This window comes from Scophthalmus maximus, chromosome 4, assembly GCF_022379125.1.
Source record: "Scophthalmus maximus strain ysfricsl-2021 chromosome 4, ASM2237912v1, whole genome shotgun sequence".
NCBI classification, from domain to species: Eukaryota; Metazoa; Chordata; class Actinopteri; order Pleuronectiformes; family Scophthalmidae; genus Scophthalmus; species Scophthalmus maximus.
The window spans coordinates 27180746-27200795 of NC_061518.1; the positions used below are offsets into that span (position 1 = coordinate 27180746).

The 20050-nt window shown below is 42.3% G+C and overlaps 1 protein-coding gene across 5 annotated transcripts in view; it reads left to right on the forward strand.

Moving 5' to 3' along the window:
• The window catches only part of LOC118302501 (ADAMTS-like protein 3), a 135984-nt gene that overhangs the window by 112131 nt on the left and 3803 nt on the right, over positions 1-20050 (forward strand). For 2 of the 5 annotated variants that reach the window (XM_047331570.1, XM_047331572.1), the window contains 10 exons: positions 1297-1501; positions 2135-2282; positions 3770-3841; positions 4456-4540; positions 7689-7984; positions 8085-8214; positions 10865-11075; positions 11176-11355; positions 12249-12402; positions 15428-16865. In XM_047331570.1, coding sequence (XP_047187526.1) covers positions 1297-1501; positions 2135-2282; positions 3770-3841; positions 4456-4540; positions 7689-7984; positions 8085-8214; positions 10865-11075; positions 11176-11355; positions 12249-12402; positions 15428-16167 — 2221 coding nt within the window. In that variant the 3' untranslated portion in view covers positions 16168-16865. Of the gene's footprint in view, positions 1-1296; positions 1502-2134; positions 2283-3769; positions 3842-4455; positions 4545-7688; positions 7985-8084; positions 8215-10864; positions 11076-11175; positions 11356-12248; positions 12403-15427; positions 16866-20050 lie in introns of those variants that run through there. The other 3 variants (XM_035628684.2, XM_047331571.1, XM_035628686.2) reach the window with 3 other exon arrangements.

Sequence of the window (20050 nt, forward strand, 5' to 3'; positions counted from 1 at the left end):
CCGCCCAGCCTACACAGCACTAACCCTTGGCGCCTTTCCTCGCGGGTGGTGGGCTCATGTGATGGCAGCTCCATGTCTTTTCTTCGGGCTTTGCCCAGCTGGGACCCATGATTAAAGTTCCCATCAGATACACCCGGCAAGCTCCCCTCCCAGGTCAGACTCTGGGAGCCCGTTTCCCCTTTCCGGGTGAGGTTCCTGATCTTATCATCAGGGGTTTTCTGAAACGCTCTTAGTCTGATCCCTATTGCTTACACTATGCAATTCTCTCTGCCACTTGAGAACACACTAAGGGTTAAGCTCATGTGTTAGGGATGGAGCTCATTGGTTCTTTGTTGTACTTGCGTATTGGTGCATTGTTCACACTAGCTTAATCTTATGTTTCAAAGACTTTGTGGAGAAAAGGAAGTTCAATTTATGACTCTAGGGAAGTGCATATGCCACTGCGCAACCAAAACAGAAAGAGGATAGCATTTTTGCATGCTGAATAGATGAACTTACTTTGTCAACATTTACTCACAGCCACCATTGTATCTCACCGTGAGGATAATGTTTTAGTAAGTTTGAGTAATGATTTTTTGATATTGTCTCCGAAAAAGGGTAATCGCACCTGCTCTTTCACCCTATTGTTTTTTGTTTCAAAAGTGTAACTGCTGGATACAAGACGTCTACTTCACTCAAGTCCAGTGTATCTGTACAGAAGGTTAAAGTTTCCACATTAGTTTCATGTTGGAATAAGATTGGCTTTCAACCTGTGATGTTACAAATCTGCTGTTAAATTCATGACTTAAAAACATATTTATTATGAGCACTTCCCACTTCAGCAGTGGGAACAATTATGTTGTTCATTCTGAGACACATCTCAGAGATACAAAGAGTGGTTATCTGAGTTACTGTAGCCTTTCTCTGTTAGCTCCAACCAGTCTGATCATTCTCCTCTGACCTCTCTCATCAACACTAAAATGCTGCTCACTGGATTTTTGTTGTTGTTGTTGTTGTTGTTGGCTGCATTCTGAGTATAATGTCTAGAGACTCCTGTGTGAAATTCTCAGGAGATCAGCAGTTTAGATCATGTCACATTTTCGGCAATTGTGAATTCAGGTCTTTACATTTCACTGCTGTCACCCAATTGGCTTGTTGGATAGTAATATGAACACATCTTTAATTAAGAGCGGAGATTGTATGTAGTGTGTTTAAGAAAAGCATCCCCAGTGTCTCTATTGTTATTAAACAATGTTGAGTTCATGATTGAATGAAACAGGAGCGCCAGTGAACCTTGTCCCTGCCTTTTTTGTGCAGCTGGGAGCAGGGGCCCTGGACCCAGTGCTCGGTGTCTTGTGGTGGTGGCTGGCAGGACCGCAGTGTGATGTGCGTGGAGGAAGACAGCCATGGACAGTTCTCCGAGGTGGAGAAGTGGAAGTGCACCCACTCCCCTGGACCTGTGACCCGACAGATTTGCAACACCTTCTCCTGCCCACAATGGGTGGCCATGGAATGGTCTCAGGTCAGTGAGTGTCTGTTTACACCAGCCATCTACATTAGTAAGTGGGAAAGTCATCTAAAGTCAGTACGCAGCATCACTGAGCCTAATTTCTAGTTTTAAAAAGATATTGACACATTTTTTGTTCATTAATTATTTTTTTATCTTTCTATTGTCACTCTATGATCTATTGAATATAAAATGATAAATCACTTGAATAACTGACATTTTGAGTTGATTAGTAAATTATGCGACTGAAAGATTTAATAATTTAATTAGTAAAGGCACTTACTGTATCAAACAGAAATTCCAAAATTTTTATTTTGAGGATGCTGCTTTCCTCTGTTTCATATTATTGTGAATTTAATCTATTTTGGATTGCTGGTCTGATAAGTCAGGAAACTTAAAACAAAACAACAAAATATTTATGTTACAAAGAATTATAGAACAATGTAAAAATTCAAATGGTCCCAACTGGTGGACCAGACATTGCCTTTTTTGGAGGGTCAAAAGCAAAAAGATTTGGGACCACTGGATTCATCTATAATGAAATGAAATAAAGAAACTAAAAGTTGCAACCATGCCTACTTGAATTGATTGATGTCCCTTGTAAAGTGTATCACATATGAGTAAATGTGTGTTTTGCCATCCATTCAGTGCACAGTGACATGCGGCCGTGGCCTGCGTTACCGGGTGGTTCTGTGCATCGACCATCGTGGGCAGCACATTGGAGGCTGTGAGGCATCACTCAAACCTCACGTTAAAGAAGACTGTTTGGTCCCCATAGCCTGCCACAAGCCCAGAGGTAGGACACTATTAATACAGTATCAGTGTAAGGTGTTAATGCACACTCAGTCCATCCATCATCTATTCTGCCTTATCCGTTGAGAGTCGCTGGGGGCGGGGCACAAACACCAATTAACTCTCCCATTCCAACTATCAGGGCTCTAGAGTTCGACCAAAAATCTGTACAGTTCAATAAAAAAAATTCCTTGGTCGCACCGGTGCAGCTTACGTTTAGCTAGTCTGTATGTGTGTGTTTTCCCACCAGGATAACGCGAAGAAGAATACCACGGTCTGAGCCAATCAGAGGCATAGAAGGGCTGGCCTTCGTCTGCGATTGGCTCTGACCCTGGTATTCTTCTTCATATTAAATGTGCCACGTTCCGTTTCCTGACTCATTCTTACACAAACAGCGACAGACGTGCAATGCGCTTACCGTACGCCACCGATCACAAACTTCTCCCCAATCCTTCAGACAGAGACTTGTTTGAAGACGACCAGGACACCCCCGTAGGCCCGGAATCTTCTCCATCTCCGGTTCTCCCACCTCACCGGCTCGCTCTCTTGCGATCGATAATCCATATCGCACAATGCTCCGAGCTCCGACTCTCCTCCGCATCTGGTAGCCGCAGCGACACGCATCCAACGCGCATCCAACACGCATCCAACACGCCCACGCTCCGGCCTCTTCCCAAGCAGTTCCGAACGAACAGTCACTCGCTGAGGAAACGCTCCGCCACTCTATTTCTGCTACTCCCAGTCTGAGACCATCCCAAAGCCCTTCACAGCTGCAGCTAGTGGCAGGATGACTGAGGAGAAGATGGATGAGTTCCACCTCGCTGTGACCAGGTTCATAGTGATGGGCCTACAACCCTTTACAACAATAGAGTTCAAGGGCTTAGGTAACAGTCTGACTAAACATATTGAGTTGTGTTACTTTTTTCCTTTGATAGGATTTATTTTAGTCCCATCACTTAACACACAACATATATATTTGTTCAAATTAGTGCTGTTCAGTGTTTAACAATGTACTGAGTACAGTACAAGAAACAAAGCATTCGTCCGTTCTACTTCTGACTGCTTTGAGTCAGAAATTATACTCTCTCAAAAAGAGTATAATCTCTCAGTTTATTCTTTATTTAGTCTAGACCAGGGGTGGAAAACCTTTTTCCCATTCAGGGCCATTTTAATGTTAACAACATCCAGCGAGGATGAGCCATATATGTCTTGTTGTTTTTCTTATAGTTCGTCAAAGTATTTTCCGAACAGTTATTGTTATTATGTGTCATTCCGATTAAGAAAAGGCTTGTTGTAACTTTACGTTACTGTCGCTTTAAGAGAGCACACTGGTTATGTTTTGCAGGTAAGCAGAAAGTGTGCAGGTTTTGGTTAGTGAAAGCTCAACTAGCGGTGGAGTCACGCGATTTTATTCCGAGTCCGTGATTGTTATTTTATTTCGGTACATCATTTTGTGACATCACTGGATTAAAGTTTGTGTGTTTTTTAAAGAAACTACGGGGCTAAGGTGGATCATTACAACAGACACTACCAGGGAACACCAGGACCACCAGCTAACCAGCAGTAAGGTCACTAAAGACTCTACTAAATTACTGGACACATATATCACACAAACCTTTCTAATGACAAAGCTGGATCTGCATCTGACATGTGATGTCAGATGGTAGGGATGATGATGGTGCTCATCAGTTATTTTTACCACATTTATGAGGGGGGTAAGTTACACTGAGCGCAATTATTGTGCATGGATGAAAACCATTGCTATCTGTGTTTTTATGCAAGCTCACTGTCTCTAGTGTGGATGGAGCAATTACATCACTCACAAGATGCATAAATTCAAGCAGTATCTTGCTCATTTATTCAATTATATATCAGATTTCCATATAATTATATACAGTGTCTTTTCCTACTAATTTTTGCTCACCCCTGGTCACTCACCTGCCTCTGAGAACTCCCAAGAAGCAGGACTATTCAAACAAAATGAATAAATGTAGTGTAAAAATCTCAGTAGGTTTTATGACAAAGCAACAACATGCATCACTGCTCATCTGCCTAGGACCAATTTCCTACTCTGAGGTGTTTGGTGCATTCAGACCCCAATCGCTGGTGGAATCAGGGCCTGAATCTGGAATACTGAATACTGATCCCTTGGATGACTTTTTCTGTCTCCCCATCAGAATCTGTGCCAGTGGAGGCCAAGGTGCCCTGGTTAAAACAAGCCCATGAACTGGAGAAACACCATACTGCTACAGAGGACCCTACGTGAGTATGCACACATGTACATTAAGCTCTTATGTACCCGGCTGCTAGCTTGTTTTAACCAAGCTTTTACCACATACAACATAGTTCTTCGTATGGTTGGAGGACTAAATTATTTTATATATTGTGTATTTTTCCTACAAGCAGATCTGCACTGTATACAATTGTTCTTTTGAGAAGAATAAATCTGATTTTATCCAGAATGTATGTCCAAACTAGATACATTTTCTACCTAATATTAAGGGTTGTTTTTTTTACAAACAAGCATATATATAGTTTTTTTCACTGTTTCAGCTTGCTTTCACGCACCCACGCACACACAGACACAGCTTATCCAGCACTGTGTGAATCTGTCTGGTTCTGTTTCCTCTTCTTCTGCTGCTGACGATAAGCGTTTCATTATTGCCTACAGTTCTAGGCCTGGTCAGTTCTGATAGCCTCGCTGGTATCCAACAGCTGCCAGAGCTCAGACCAACCTCACCACAAACAGAATATATGCTTGTCACACCCTATGCAAACATGCTCCTCAAACATTCCCCAAACACACCTTGCACACACACACACACACCTAGAGCAGGCACAAAGAAATCTTATGTATAGGCAATGAGTTTTAAGTGTTTTGCATAAGTCTTAAGCAAAAATCAAAAAGGATTGACAAAGAAGATTCATGCATGTTGTTCAAAATGCTGCTAAGAGAGACCTTTCCTCAAACAACTGCAGCAACGCAAAATGTATGTCTTGTTGTTTTACCAGTATTCCTGACAAACTCTCTCAGAAGCAATGTTAAAGTGCTGCAAAACCTCAATGTTCAGGCAGAAATTGAAGCGAATTTTTGCCTAGTGTTTTTAACTTAAGTTTAACCGCTGGACCATTTGTGTTCATTCACTAAGGTACCACCTAGGGTGACCAGGTGTCCCGCATAATGGGACTGCACAGCATTTTTGTCCCTTTTCCCACGTCCCACAAACTGAGACCATGTCCCGCATTTTGATTGGTAGACGCTTCTCACAGACGTTTGTCTAAATTTGGCTTTTACCCAATGGCTGTAGAGAAAGCAGGGAAAGCTGTCATTCAGGGGCTGTGTAATGTGCCCACTTGAACTGCGCAGGTTAGGGCCGCACATTACCGTCTTTGCAGCCACAAGTCATAAAGTATGCAGATGTCGGGAAAATAAAATGGAAAGTACGGCCAAGAAAAGAAAATGCAGCTACAACAAAGATTGGGAAAGTCATTACAACTGGGATAAGCCAGTGGAAGGGGACTCTCAAAGAGTTTTTCAGTTACTAACGGAGGAGAGTATGATGTGAAGTGACACAGAGCATGTGATCCGCACAAGAGGAATAATAAATAATAACCACAAGTAGAACCGCCTGCCACAAGGTCACCCAAGACCTCTCAAAAAGAGATGTCCCAATCTATGGATGCATTCCTTTTGAAACCCAGAGATGATTGTCACACAGATAAGGTAACAGCAGCTGATATAAGTAACGTTTACCACACTGTGCTGCACTCCCAATCAGATAGGTCAGCAGACTGGGGTAGTGAGCGACATCGGACATGTTTCCAGACTCGGATATTGCAAAAAAATGTCCTGTAGTCATACAAAAGCAGCGGCCTGCCTCCGTGGAGACTTGTTTGAATTTAATTTTTTTGTTACCTCCTGGTCGATTTTGATTTGTATTAATGCATTTTAATTTTATCTAAATTTTTTGTGTCTAATTTCTATTGAAATTTAGTGATTTGATCAGGAGGATTAAAAGGCTTAAAGTGAACGATGCCTTCTGTTTGATAAACATGGTTCTACTTCTGTATGTGGTTCAGTATATTTTGATAATACAAAAGTCGGAATAAACAAAGGGGCAACATTAGACTATCATCTTTGTTAATGTGTCCCACCTTGTCCCACACAAAAATATTATTTGCCCGACATTTGGTTTGTTGGGATCTGGTCACCCTAGTACCACCTGGCATCTGGATGGGAGGTGTCTTCATTCAGTGTGTTACACATGCCTTATTTTGTACAAATAAAATTTGAGTTAATGTATTTCGTCTTTTTGTCCTTTAAATAGTGTAGTTGTTACGTCTTGAGGTTCCATTCCTAAAGCAGATACATTTTACTTGTAATTCTCGGAATATTTGGCCACCTCGTAAAATAATCACATGATGCAGCTTAGCTTTTTTTGAATGTATGCAAAAGCACTACACTTTACTCATCACCAACAATGAAACATTATAATGAAGCATGAATCCTTATAGAAGCATGAATATGTACTTCACTTTACTTAACGCATAAAATGAGGACTTATGATACTGCATAGAGTATTATAGTGTACTATGAGTCCTTACTACAGTTGATTGTTGAGGTTTGTATAGGTAGTCATAATGTATAATAAACCCATCAGTTAACCTCTCGTTAATAACTAGTCAAAAGCATCCATTATAAAGACCCTTTATAATTCATCATAAGCAACATCTATAATGTCTTCAGAATGCATTGTGTGGTTATGAGCACAGTTAAAACATATTGCTGTCATAATTCACTATAGATATGGGCTTGTAAGTGCAGGTACTGCAAAAAAAAAGATTTGTAATTAGATGAACAGACTTAAAGGGACAGTAAGTGATTTTAATCCAATAGACTTTTTGTACTTACTCCATACCTCCATACTCATAGATCTACTACCTACCAACCCACTGAAAACACAGTGTGTTTAAATGGCAACATCAGTGATACACATGTTAAATATGGACCAATGTGTTCCTGCTGTTGTTGATGAACCCAGTGTTCAGTATAGCAGGCTGAAAGATGATCAGAAGTTGTTGAAGTACCATTTGTCTAAGCAATATAGTTGATCAGTTATGGCTATCAAAATTAAAGTTATAAAATAATAACTGATAATTAATACAACTTTGTATTAATATCATTAATATCAAGTTCCTCGGGGCACCACCCTTCAAACGGAGGGAAATGATAGCCAATCAAATGATTCAGTCTCATTTACAATATACTCAATATCAATTTGGAAATTTTAATTGATAATTAAATTAATAATTACAACCAGGTGGTGGTGTTGGTGGAGTTCCTTGTAACACATCTAAGCTTCGTACACATTTTCAGCATGTCATAACCTCTTTCAACTGCTTTTTTCAGATTTGTACCTGGGCCCTGGGCACCCTGCAGCACAACCTGTGGGCTGGGCAAGCAAACCCGTGAGGTGAAGTGCAACGTGATGCTTTCATTCACCAAGACGGAGGTAGACCTTCCAGAGGATGAGTGTGGCAAGGAGAGACCCCAGCTGGAGAGGCGCTGTAACCAGGGGCCATGTACCCAGGTTCCAGGCATCTCTTCAGGCCTTCAGGACCATGGGGCCCCTTACACCCAGATGGAGGAACTGTACAGTTGGGACTACAGGAGCTTCACTGCCTGTTCAGCTACATGTGCTGCTGGTGAGTTTTCTCAAATGCACGTTGGCAGCTGAAAGGCTCTAGAAATCCTTTGGCCTTAAGCATCATGTCCAACTGGTTTTTGTCTATATCTTATGCCCAGGGAAGCAGACGGCAGCTGTGAGATGTCTTAACAGGAAGCAAGGTGATGAGGTGGAGGACTCTCTGTGTAATTCATCCAGCAGGCCACCAGTAATGACCCGCATCTGTAACCCTGAGCCATGCCCCGCAAGGTGAGAGACCACAAGGTCACCCAAGACCTTTACAAGCACAAGAGTCATGGTCCCCTTCAGCTGCCCTGAGGTTTCTATTAGCCCTTTTCTACCAATAGTTTAGACCAAAGAAATAACAGGTTTGTCTGTGCGAACTGTGACAACATTGGTGGCCATGTCATTGTCGATGCAAGGCTTTAAAAAAAAAAATGTATATGCCATTCATCCTTCATGTTACAGTCTTTCTGTGTTCTTATTGTAAGTAGTGTTTTGGTGGTATTTTGATGGTTGAAAAAATATCTGCAATAGCAGATATGTAGCTAGTTTGTATAAGATCATGCTAAGACTAGGAGTAAGTGAGCTGAGAGCTCTGTAATATACACTCAATGGTTTCATACTGTACTGTACAGGATATCATGCTGCAAGACTGAAATTTCTAAGACAAAAAGTCTGCATTCACCCCATTGATGATCCCTGAAATATAGGAGCAACATTGTTCTTGTATTGTAGGATAGAGCTAGTTCACTCTAGTATTAAGATGAACCTTGGGCAACATGTCTCCACTTCCTCCTACTGTACAAAGATGAAGCCAAAATATCCTGGATATGGGCTCTGCCATCTTTTGCTGGCAGTAGTGATCGTGAGTGGACACATGGTATGAAGGTTTTGCTGATACACCTGCCAAACCAGTCATGAGTCAGTCAAATGTGTCAGTCATGATTTTACAGCATAAAATAACAAATTAAAACCTATTATATCAGAGACAGGAACAAATTAAATTACATTCATAGCAGATGCTTTTGTCCAAAGCGACTTACAGTACATTAATATTCATCAAAAAGGCATAAACAGAGTGCTTTTAAAAAAATACAAATTCAGGGAGTAAGGTGCAGTCTGAACAGGTGAATTGTCAGTATGCAACGGAAGCATTGACGGGATTCTGCTGTCCTGATGTCAATGGGGAACCAGGAAGAAAAACAGACAGGATTTAGATGAGGGGTTGCTTCTGTCCCCTCACAGTGAGAGCATGGCAAGCCGGTTTGCAGTAGCAGAGCCGAGTGGAAGGGCTGGGGTGTTAGTTTTGACCATTTTATGAATGTAAGGAGGGGCCTGAGCCATGGGCAGCACGGTAGGCGAATACCAGTGCCTTGCATCGGCCAGTGCAGGGTGCGGAGGATCAGTGTAGTGTGGGAGAACTTGGGTAGGTTGAAGACCACTTGGGCCGCTGCATTCTGGATGAGCTTCATATGTCGAATGGCAGGTAGTTGCAGTAGTCCAAGCATGAGATGACAAGAGCCTGCACCAATACCGATACCTACCTTTAATGTTTGTACAGATTAGAGTGCGACCCGACTCGCAGCTATTAAACGCCCCGTATTTACTGCACTTTGCCTTGTTGTCGCTTTCTCTGTTAAAGTAACTCCATGTTTCATTCTGCGGCTCGGACGTTAACATGCATGCTAAGTGCTAGCTCATTTCAAAACACAGACGCAGTTACGTTGATGCGTGAAGTATATTAAAATACATACCCTACAATTTAGGGAACCGATAAGCAGAAGCGAAATGTAACTTTTTCTCACAGGTACCCGGTAGCACTACTCTGTCCTTACTGGTCTCGCTGCCTCCCTCTCCTCGGGAGCGTGTCGCCTACAGTGCTCCGTTGTTGTGTCTTGTTGTGTCAAAATAAAAGCACTCGTAGAGTCGTGTAATTGCGACTTCATGACATTTCATGAAATTCTGTAGAAGCGGCGGCAATAATGAACCCCAAAATGATTGTAACGGAAACCCTGGAAAGGTAATTCACTTGAACAAGAGAACTACCTTTTCTACACAGATCTGCAGTAAGGCTGAAAATGGCCTTAGCTTGTCTCTCAATACTTCCTGACTTCCTTTACTTCTGTATGTGCCAAAGAGAAAGTCGGTCTTTCAAAAAGCTAAGAGAAGAGGATGGGGCGCAGAACAGAGCCCTAAATGCCAGTTATCATATTGATCTGGAGGACTCCAATAATGTCCTCTTCTCACTTCAAGTAAAATAAGAACAAAACATACAGCTTTGAAAATGTGCATCTTAAATGTCTCAGAACACAAAACATGGGTGGAGAAAACAGAACACTGAAATAACAATATTCTCTCACACTCATGCAATCATCTGTGAATGTGAGTGTGTGTGCAGGGCTGCGATTTGTGAAGCAGCTTAAAATTTGATGTGTGCCATCTAAATACCTATGACATGGAAAGTTATCAAAATCCTGACTTTTCGTCAGAGGCCCTTGCCGTGACAGTTTGACGAATTTCGATCTTTCGCCATGAAACAGGTAGTTGCTTGTAATCAGAGGTACATGGTCAACTCTGACCCAAACATCCTGCGCATGATAACGGTCCCACCCTCAACACATCTACATGTCAATATTTACCAAACGTCATAGTGCCACCTGCTGGGAACAGGAAGTTAAAAGTTTTGCACTGTTACACCCTCTGCCTTGCAGATTCACCAGATCCACCTCAAATTTGGTCAGTGAAGTTGTGAGATGTTGATGATGTTATATTGTGAAACTTTTGACCATGTATTAAACGGTGTTGCCATGGCGACCTATGGTTCGCCATCAAATAAGAATGTGTTTAATATTTAGCATTTTTGTGGCTGACTTTTTGTATCATCTCTTCTCTGCAGATGGGAGGTAACATCATGGACCAGCTGCTCTGTGTCCTGCGGCGTTGGAATACAGACTAGGAGTGTGTTTTGTATGCGTCTGTTGTCCATTGACCAGCAGGATATTCTGAGTGTTTCAGAGGAGGACTGCAGGGAATTAAAATCTGCCATCCTCCAACCCTGCAACCAGGTTGACTGTCCTCCGGTCTGGGAGGCCGAACCGTGGCAGCTGGTATGGAATTTTTTCCACCAAATCTATATTTGAATGTGTAATAGAAACTAATTAAACTAATTTCCTACCTGTATGTTCTTTTTCTGGTCCCTCCCTCCAGTGCTCCCAGTCTTGTGGTGGGGGTGTCCAGCTGCGGAAGGTCTACTGTAAGCAGCTCCTGTCCACAGGGGCTTATAGAAGGTTAGCAGACAAGGCTTGCTGGGGGCCCAAACCTGCCACTAACAGAACCTGCAGCAACACTGATTGTCTGCCCTACCTTGCAGGAGGAGAATGGGGAAAGGTGAGTAATGAAAGAGGTGAGGGAGGATGTTTGGAGGCTGCCAGTTGGAATTCAATTCAATTCAATTCAATTTTATTTGTATAGCGCCATATCACAACATACATTGTCTCAAGGCACTTTACATAGTGAGGTCAATATTACAGTATTACAGGGAAAACCCAACAAAAACCCACAATGAGCAAAGCACTTGGCGACGGTAGAGAGAAAAAACTCCCTTTTAACAGGAAGAAATCTCTGACAGAACCAGACTCAGTTGTGGGCTGTCATCTGTCGCGACCGGTTGGGGTGAGGAGAGAGAGGAGGAAGAGAGGAGAGGTGGGCAGAAAGAGGGAGGGAGGAGAGACAGCAGGAGAGAAGAGAGAGAGAGAGGACAGTTGTACAACCGCCGCTGAATGAACACTTTTATCAAAATTACAGTATTTTCAAAGAAATTATCACATCTAAGATAAGGCCTAATCGTGTCTATGACTATAATGCAACATATATGAGCGAAGTCAGTGATTTTGTAGGTTTTGTGTCTGTAGATTTGCTTGCAGAGGAAACAGAGTGCGCTATCATATACTATTAATAATAATAATAATAATAATAAATTTCGTTTATAGAGCACTATTCATTGCTTAAAGCCATCTAGTGCTGCACCATCCACATTTATAAAATTCTGAGTATAGACTGCTCCTCAAAATAGAACAAAAATAAAAAGGTCAAAATAGATCTCATGAATAAACTTTGCAAACTAATTAAGAGCCGATGCAAGAACTGGAACTGGGCTGTACACCAACAAGAAAACATTATTCTAAATCTCACTGATGTTCAGTGTGTAGGATAACGTGGCAACTAGTGGTGAGGTTGCAGGGTGCAAAAACATTACCATTCTGTTCTCCTTTACTCTGCAGTGTTCAGTGTCCTGTGGTTTGGGGATCCAACATAGGGAACAATTGTGTCACCAGTTGATGGGGATGGGCCACCAGGTAACGCTGGACAGGGTACAGTGCTCAGGATTATCCTCCCCTCCACTTTTACGAACCTGCCGCATGATGGCCTGTCCCAGTAAGCATACAAATACAAACACTCACACATATGTCCTACTTTTGTGTGTAACTCTAGTATATGTATTACTAATAATCATTTACATTTTTCGAGATGTGCCAATAGGTCATTCTTATTTGGCAATATGGTTCCAATTTGCTTTTAGTATAATGAGCACAATATGACTGTGTAAAATAAAATGGTTGTGAATGAAGATAGTGAAATGGAATAATTGATGGAGTGGACGCTGATTCAGGAAAACGGAAACCGCTGATGTCTGAATCAGAAGTATTTATTGTAAGAGCTCAATATTGAGGAGACTTCCGGTTCGCTACACAGATCAACAGGTTCATAGTGTTAGGTGTCCCAAGATAGTCTGCCTATCTCCGCTCTCTGTAGGTGTTTTAAGCTTTGTCAGAGTAATGTTGTCATGTCACAAACAGAATAGATATCTCCATAGAAACACTTTATTCACCACTATGTCTTGCACAAATTCCGTGACTATGAAACGCAGAGACAGCCTTCAGTTACCCACAAACTGCCTTGGCTTGCCATAGATTAGATGACGTTGCATAGTGTGTGAGAACGCTTCTTGCTGTTTCTCAAGAGAGGACAGAAATTCCTCAACAGTTCTTCCTTTTTGTTGACTTGATCAACACACTCACATTTATAAAGATAAGGACCAGGACAGGTGTCAGTCTTGAAACACCATGCACTTAAAAGAAAAGACCAAAAAATTGCAAACAGAAATCCAAGGCATTGAGTGCCTTTTTTCTTTTCTTGTGATATTCAATATCGTGTGACATTTGTGTGATGCCTGGCGCAAATCATTTTAATCTAATAACATAATTTTTTCTTACATTTGTCGGACCGTGTGAAAACGGAGGATGTTAATCTTTATAGCCAGAAAACAGGCTCTAATGAGAGCATATAATTCTGCTGCTTGTAGAGGTGCTTTTAGACATTGAATTGCTTCCATAACTTCCCAATTGCTCACTACAGCGCAACCAGGTGTTTTTTATTTTTAAATCCATCAATGTACAAAATCAGATCAGAATTTTGAATCAGTGTGCTTTAATTCTCTTTAAAGAAATGTGAGGATTTGACAATATGATAGCCTCATGGCCAGGTCTCCTTGCTGCATCGTGTTCAAGACATGCAGCCCTGTATAAACAACACAGTCAGGACCAAGTACAATGGGTTTAAATTTAACAATTATGGAAGCAACAGCGGCTACAGATCTGAGACAGCTCACCATGCCACGGCCACAGGTGGAAACCAGTACGAGTAATATGCAACAGGGCGATAAGGTGACGCGCTTCTCATGCAGGTGGAAGATGATGATGTTCTGACAGCCCCAAAGCCGGTGCTGAGGTTGCTCAGGGTCTCTCTTTTTCTTTCTCAGCACGAAAGGCAGCTTCAAACAGTCTTTTAGACGCAAAGTCCAGTGTCTCCTGTTCTTAAAAACAGTCCAGTGTCTATCAACTCTCGTTAGTTGACCACACAAAACTGGAAAAGGCCTCCAATGTGGCACAGTCATTCATCTGCATTTACTGTATGAAAAAAACTAAAACAAATGCTGACTGTCTTTCCATGGGATAGATACAAATTAACTCAGGTCAAAGACTGTGTTGATCTGGTACTATTAGCAAAATATATGTACTTTTCAAAAAGATCAACTCCTGCTGCTGCAAAAAAACCCAAAAAAAACAGGGCCTCATTGAAGACACCTCAGGTGCTCATGTGGAAAACATATTGGCCTTCGGACACACTGACGTACTGCGGTAACTTGTATTGTGTCATTTCCGGTTGCTGGTATAACCTGCGTTTATCCACTGCTCATCTTCGTCTCTTTAATCACTGTTGTTGTAGTTGTTTTATCTAACTGCTGCGCTAAATATCCACTCACCCTTGTTAAAGTCTAATCACTTACAGTTCTCTCCCTCTTCAGGTGACTCGCTCGGTATCTCACAACAGGCTACTCGGCCTTAGCTCTCTTCAATGTAGCGCAGCTATTTAGCTTAGCTCGTGTCATTTTATTCGCTCATCAAGAAAGAAAAATAAACAACAACAATAAGGCTTGACACAAGGTAAAGATTACAGTTTTGTCTCTACCTTGACCTGTTCAACCCTGCTCACTGGACCGGTTTAAGAGGACATCCCAGAGTTTTCAAAGATGGTGTTACCAGGTCACATTTTTTGCATTGCATTTTTATTTCTTTATCACAAGTAGATCCAATTAATACATCAAGATTGCAAACAGAACTAGGTGAGGTGTTGGTCACTTATGTGAACATTTATTTTTTTAGACTTTTGCTCAAATACAATACAGCCTCATGCGTTCTTACAACAATTATATTTCCTTAAAAACATTTTTTTGTAGGTGGCTGTGAATTAGTGCTTACTTTTACAATCATATTCGCCGCAGTAGATATGAGATGTGACATGAAATTTGCCAGGAACATGTATGTGAATGAGTGTGACATTCAGAAAACAGGTGTGGGAATACAAGACAGACAGTGAGCAAGCCCAAATTAGCAACTAACATTTTAGAAACAAGCCCAAAAAAAAGGCAACCCGTGATGACCAATATTTGTAAGCAACTTTACACATAAAAAAAGCCCAAAGTCGCTTGTAATAAGCGGACTTGGCAACATTGATCATCAACTCTAAAGTTGACATTAACATTTGGTATCTTGTTTGTTTAAGCATGTAACTGCCCCTAAATGCAAAAAAAACCCCAAAGCAAAAAAAACATATCAGAGTGAAGAGTCATTATGTACAGTGAAATGTACACAAATGTTATGCTGCAACATGAAATTCTTACTTAGGTCATCCTCCCGTACATAGTTTAAAAACAAAAGTAAATGTGCACTATTGTGCCACAGTGCACATTAAGTTCATTGTTCATATTGTATGTAACAGGTTGTAAGTACTAGATCAGGTTGGTTTTTACTTTTGTTGACTTTCTTCTCTCATTAAAAATACAGATGTATGCATGAAAAAAAAAATTTGCTCTTCTTTTCCTACTTTATTACAACAACAGAACACAACAAAGACTTGAGACCCAATGACAACCAGAAGTTTCTGGTGAAGAGCCAAGTGGGACGTCCACGAAAGGCCAGAGGTTATAAGGATGGGGTCAAACGGTGTCCCGTGCTTATTGGTAAGCATCATATCTACATCCAGACCCATAAGGAGAAACGCCTCTACTTGACTGTTGGGGGCCATGCCTACCTCTTCCCTAACACCTCCCTGGTCATCAAATGCCCCGTCAGAAGGTTCCCCAAAGCGTATATACGCTGGCTCAAAGATGGACGCCCCATACCCAGCTCCAAACACCTGGACATCAACAAATCTGGCTCCCTGAAGATCCACTTTGTGACAGCAGCCGACATTGGTGTCTACAAGTGTGTCGCTGGACCCGCCTCGGATATCTTCACACTCCAGCTGATAGGTCTTGACAGCAGGTCAAATGGTAGGGTGTCTACCACCAGTCCTGGTCCCAACAGGGAAGAAATGCTGCCAAGTTGCCACAGTCACTACTCAAACCCGAATCCATTCTGGCCTGCAGTCAGCGTGTCTCTGGTGCCCCCTGGTGCCCAGGATGTCATGCTGCAGCCACGGATAAAGGACAGGCTCATTAATATCACCTTGCAGGCTGACAGAAGAGAGATCCAGCAGGAGCAAGCCTCCAAGCTCATCTCCTCATTGCTGACCCACATGTCTGCAGCTCAGCTCTGGACCCGGATCCCAGAGGAAGGAGTACAGACTAAAGGTACTTAGCTCAGCTCCATATAGTCCGCTGTGTGGCTTTCATCTTTGAAGCTTTGGTAAAATATTGTGAGATGCTCTTCTTATTCTCCATGAGACACTACTCTTTGTTACACCACCTTGTCTGTGTCTTCAATCTAATTACAGTGATGAATGTAAAATGTAAATGATGATAAAATATTTCGACATGTCAATGTACTGACAGTAACAAACTGTATAGTCCTTAGATTATATCTTTGTGACTGTAAATCAGACCTATCTCCATATCTGGAGCCAGGCCAAGATGTGTTTCTAAAGATAATTTTAAAATGTTGAAATTAATTTTAAAATAACCTGGTAGCCCCAATGGGAAGATGATGTCTGGTGTCAATTTTTCATATAATCATGTATTAACATATACTCTGTTTAAATTGTGTTTCTGGTATGTGGAAAAGACTGTTTACGACAGGTAATAATTAGCTGAGCCTGGGAAAAAAAGCTGAGGGAAGTGTGGTTTACAAGACATTTGGGCCAGGAAGACGGATTCAGAGAGATGATAGGGCCAACATTCTTGTTGACCTGGCCGCCTTGGCCTGGCTAGTTAAGATGTCTTTTCTGTATGATCTGGGTCAGACTTCTGAACCATTCCATGGTGAAGGAGCTCTGAACCAGCGGAACAGATTCTGTTGTACTCTTGACTTTGATTCAATTAAATATGGCTTGTAGACAAACTTGTTTTGTTTGAATGATTATTTGTTAATTTCTCGAGGAGATCAAGATTTCCACCACATTTTGGCGACGAGGATGGGATTGGACGCATGATCCGGACTCCGTGGAAAGCAGAAGGCCGAATATATAGGAATATTCCTCCCTGCGGGTGAGACGCTGTTTTTGGACGGAGCCCAGATCGCCGCTCCAATCCTGAATTTGGAAAAAGACCTTATATGGTGAGAAATATCAAATAAGATAGTCACAGAGTAAATTTAGGCCTAAAAGATTGGTAAACCGGTGAATCTCGCATAAGTACTTGCAGACAGACGTGTCTTGGTTATATTGTCTGGGATTTGGAGGATTGGTGGATCTGCTGCCTCTTGCGCAGACCAATCTTCCCTTGACACCAGATTGACATAAAACTACAGAAGGTGGGTCGTAGTCAGAGTAACCTGAAGCCTGAAGGAGTCACTCAGCCACAGATCCTTTCATCTATAATACAATGCATGAGACAGAAAGATGAAACGTGCATATTATAACTTCCAAAATGGGTTGATTTGGGATTTCCATTAGGGGGAAGTTTAGTTTTAAATCAATTGGGGCAACTGAAGATGCGTTTGGAGAGAGAAGAGCAGAAATCAGCAGAAAAGCATGCAACTTTGTCCAAAAAGAAACAAAAGAAAAGGCAGCCGTTTAAAGCGGACTGGAAAGCATATGGGGAAGAGCTAAGGTAGAGAAGGAGGATTAGAAATGTAGTGCAGGCTAAGGGAAAGGAACATGTTGACACTGATAAGAACAATGCACCTGTTGATGATTAGATCCTTCTTTAACCGAGGTACACAAATCAAGGAATCTGTCCCAGCAGGTGGATCCTGACCTGGACTCCGCTTTGCCGCTGCCCTATGCCTCTCAAATCCCTGGTGCCATTCCTCGCACATCTGTCAAAGCCGAAACAGTGCGAGCAGCACCGGCCTCAGCCCCCCTCGCACCGCACGGTCAGGAACCTCCTCAGAGAAGACATGGAATGCTGACACGCAGTGGAGCGAAACAAGAGGATGCGAACCAACCGACACCCTTGCTACCGATGATGGAAGCAGCGGGTGCCACAGGGCCAGTGTTGGTGTTCAGACCGTGGTCCGACGCGGATATCGCTGAAGCTATGGGACACATCTGCAACCCGAAAGAGAACTTTGACAAGTTTGCAGAGCAGTTTCTACTGTTTGTCCGTGAGTATCGCCCGACCATGACAGAAATAAGAAGACTGATGGAGAGGCTGCTGAAACATGATTTCCACAAGGTTGGTGCCTTTTTCATGCACACTGTTATGACAAAACGCCTAGTGCATGTGGACTGGGATGAAACAGAAAATCGACTGTTCCACGTCTGTTTGAAAGGTCTGATTACCGCATGCAAACATGGGTTTCCACCTATAAGAGACTTGACAAAAATGTCTACTTTGACTCAGGGAAAAGGGCAGACATGCAGCCAGTTTCTTTTGAGACTCACACAGGCCTTCGACAAAACCGCGTGACATGGGCGGAAACCCCCTCACATCTTATGAGGTGCATTTGACAAAACACTTCATGGGGGGTTTATGACCCCAGGGTATTAACAGACCTGAAGAAAATTTGCATAAAAACATGCCCGCTGTCTGTCATCCTGCAACATGCAGAACATGCAGAAGATCTGCACCTTGAGCAGCACCTAGCAAAGAGAGACGAAATTGGACGACGCTCAGCTGACCATGTACCAAGCGACGGCAGCAGCGCCAGGCCGTGATAGAGGAAGACGGGGCAGAGGAGGAAAAGGACGTGGACGAGGGGGCTTTGGCAGTGCGAGGGGTCCGTATGATCCCTCTGTGTGTTACAGATGTGGCCAAAAAGGACACTGGTGCGACAACTGCCCAAATAAGAGGCCAGAAGGAGCAAATGCTTATCAGGCTTCTGACTGAGAGCAGCAGCAGGCAGCGGAGTGGACCCCAGGAACGGATCAGCCCACTGCAGATACTGACACATTACTTGGTGAGAGACCATCCTTAACTGATCAACAAAAACTGCAACTTGCCATAGCACATGTAGAAGCTAAGATTAACACACTGACAACTAAGCCTACATATGCAATGTATAAAGATAATAATGATGGTCACCGTAGATTACCAGAGTTGATGTTGACAATTGGAGAATTTCAACTTGTTTTTCTTGTGGATTCAGGTGTTACTATTTCCTTGTTAAAATCTTCTGCACTGTCTAAACCCCCAAAGATGAGTGGCAGATATTCCAGAACTGTGGGCGCAGGTGGTATCCCTATTACGGAGCCATATACTGTGCCTTTAAAAAGCACACTTGATGATTCCACAGTAAAACACTCTTTCTTTTATCTGACAATTGTCCAGTAAATCTTATGGGACGCGATTTAATGATTCATTTTGGCATTGTTTTAACATCTCATCCTGATGGGGTGGAAGCTATAAGATTGCCAGCTTTTCCACAAATGGTTCTATAAAGCCCAGAGCCGTTGCTTTATGTCTAAAGTGGTTTTTGCTGCAATCCAGTGTTGATTCTGTACCAAAGTACCTCATGTCATTTGCACACACACAGGCAAAGGCAGCTGCAGACTTCATGTCACCACAAACACTACAGTGCACAGCATATGTTTCAGACAGAGATGTTTTCTTTGAAAAACAATGGAATAGGGAACAGAGAGAAGTTGAGAGGTTGATTTTGACATGTGTTTATTGGACAAAGGAAGCTGCTGTTGTTTCTGTGTCTTTGTCTACCACACAACAAATTTTATTTGAAGGGGTGATTCCACATGTGACACTGGCTAAACCTGCACATTGGGGGTGGAACGACACATGTGAATGGCTCCGACGGCAACAGACCCTCTCTGACTTTAGTCCCAAAGGAAAGGATCCAAAGATGCTGTACAGCAGGAAGGGTGATGTGCACAAAAGATTATTGACGTCTACTGTTTTGGTTGAAAGAGATGTTCTCATTCCAGTAATATTTGAAATGCAAACCATGGTTTTAAATTCTACACCTGACGACATGGCTGAACTATCTGAGGTGCCCCGAGGGTTATGGGCAAGTCACAAAAATGATGTTGGGCTCATAAAAGGAGCAACACCTCTCGTAGTTCACCCAAAATCTGACTTCAGGCCGTGTCAGAAAAACAATATCCACTCAAGGAGGAAGCAATTATTGGA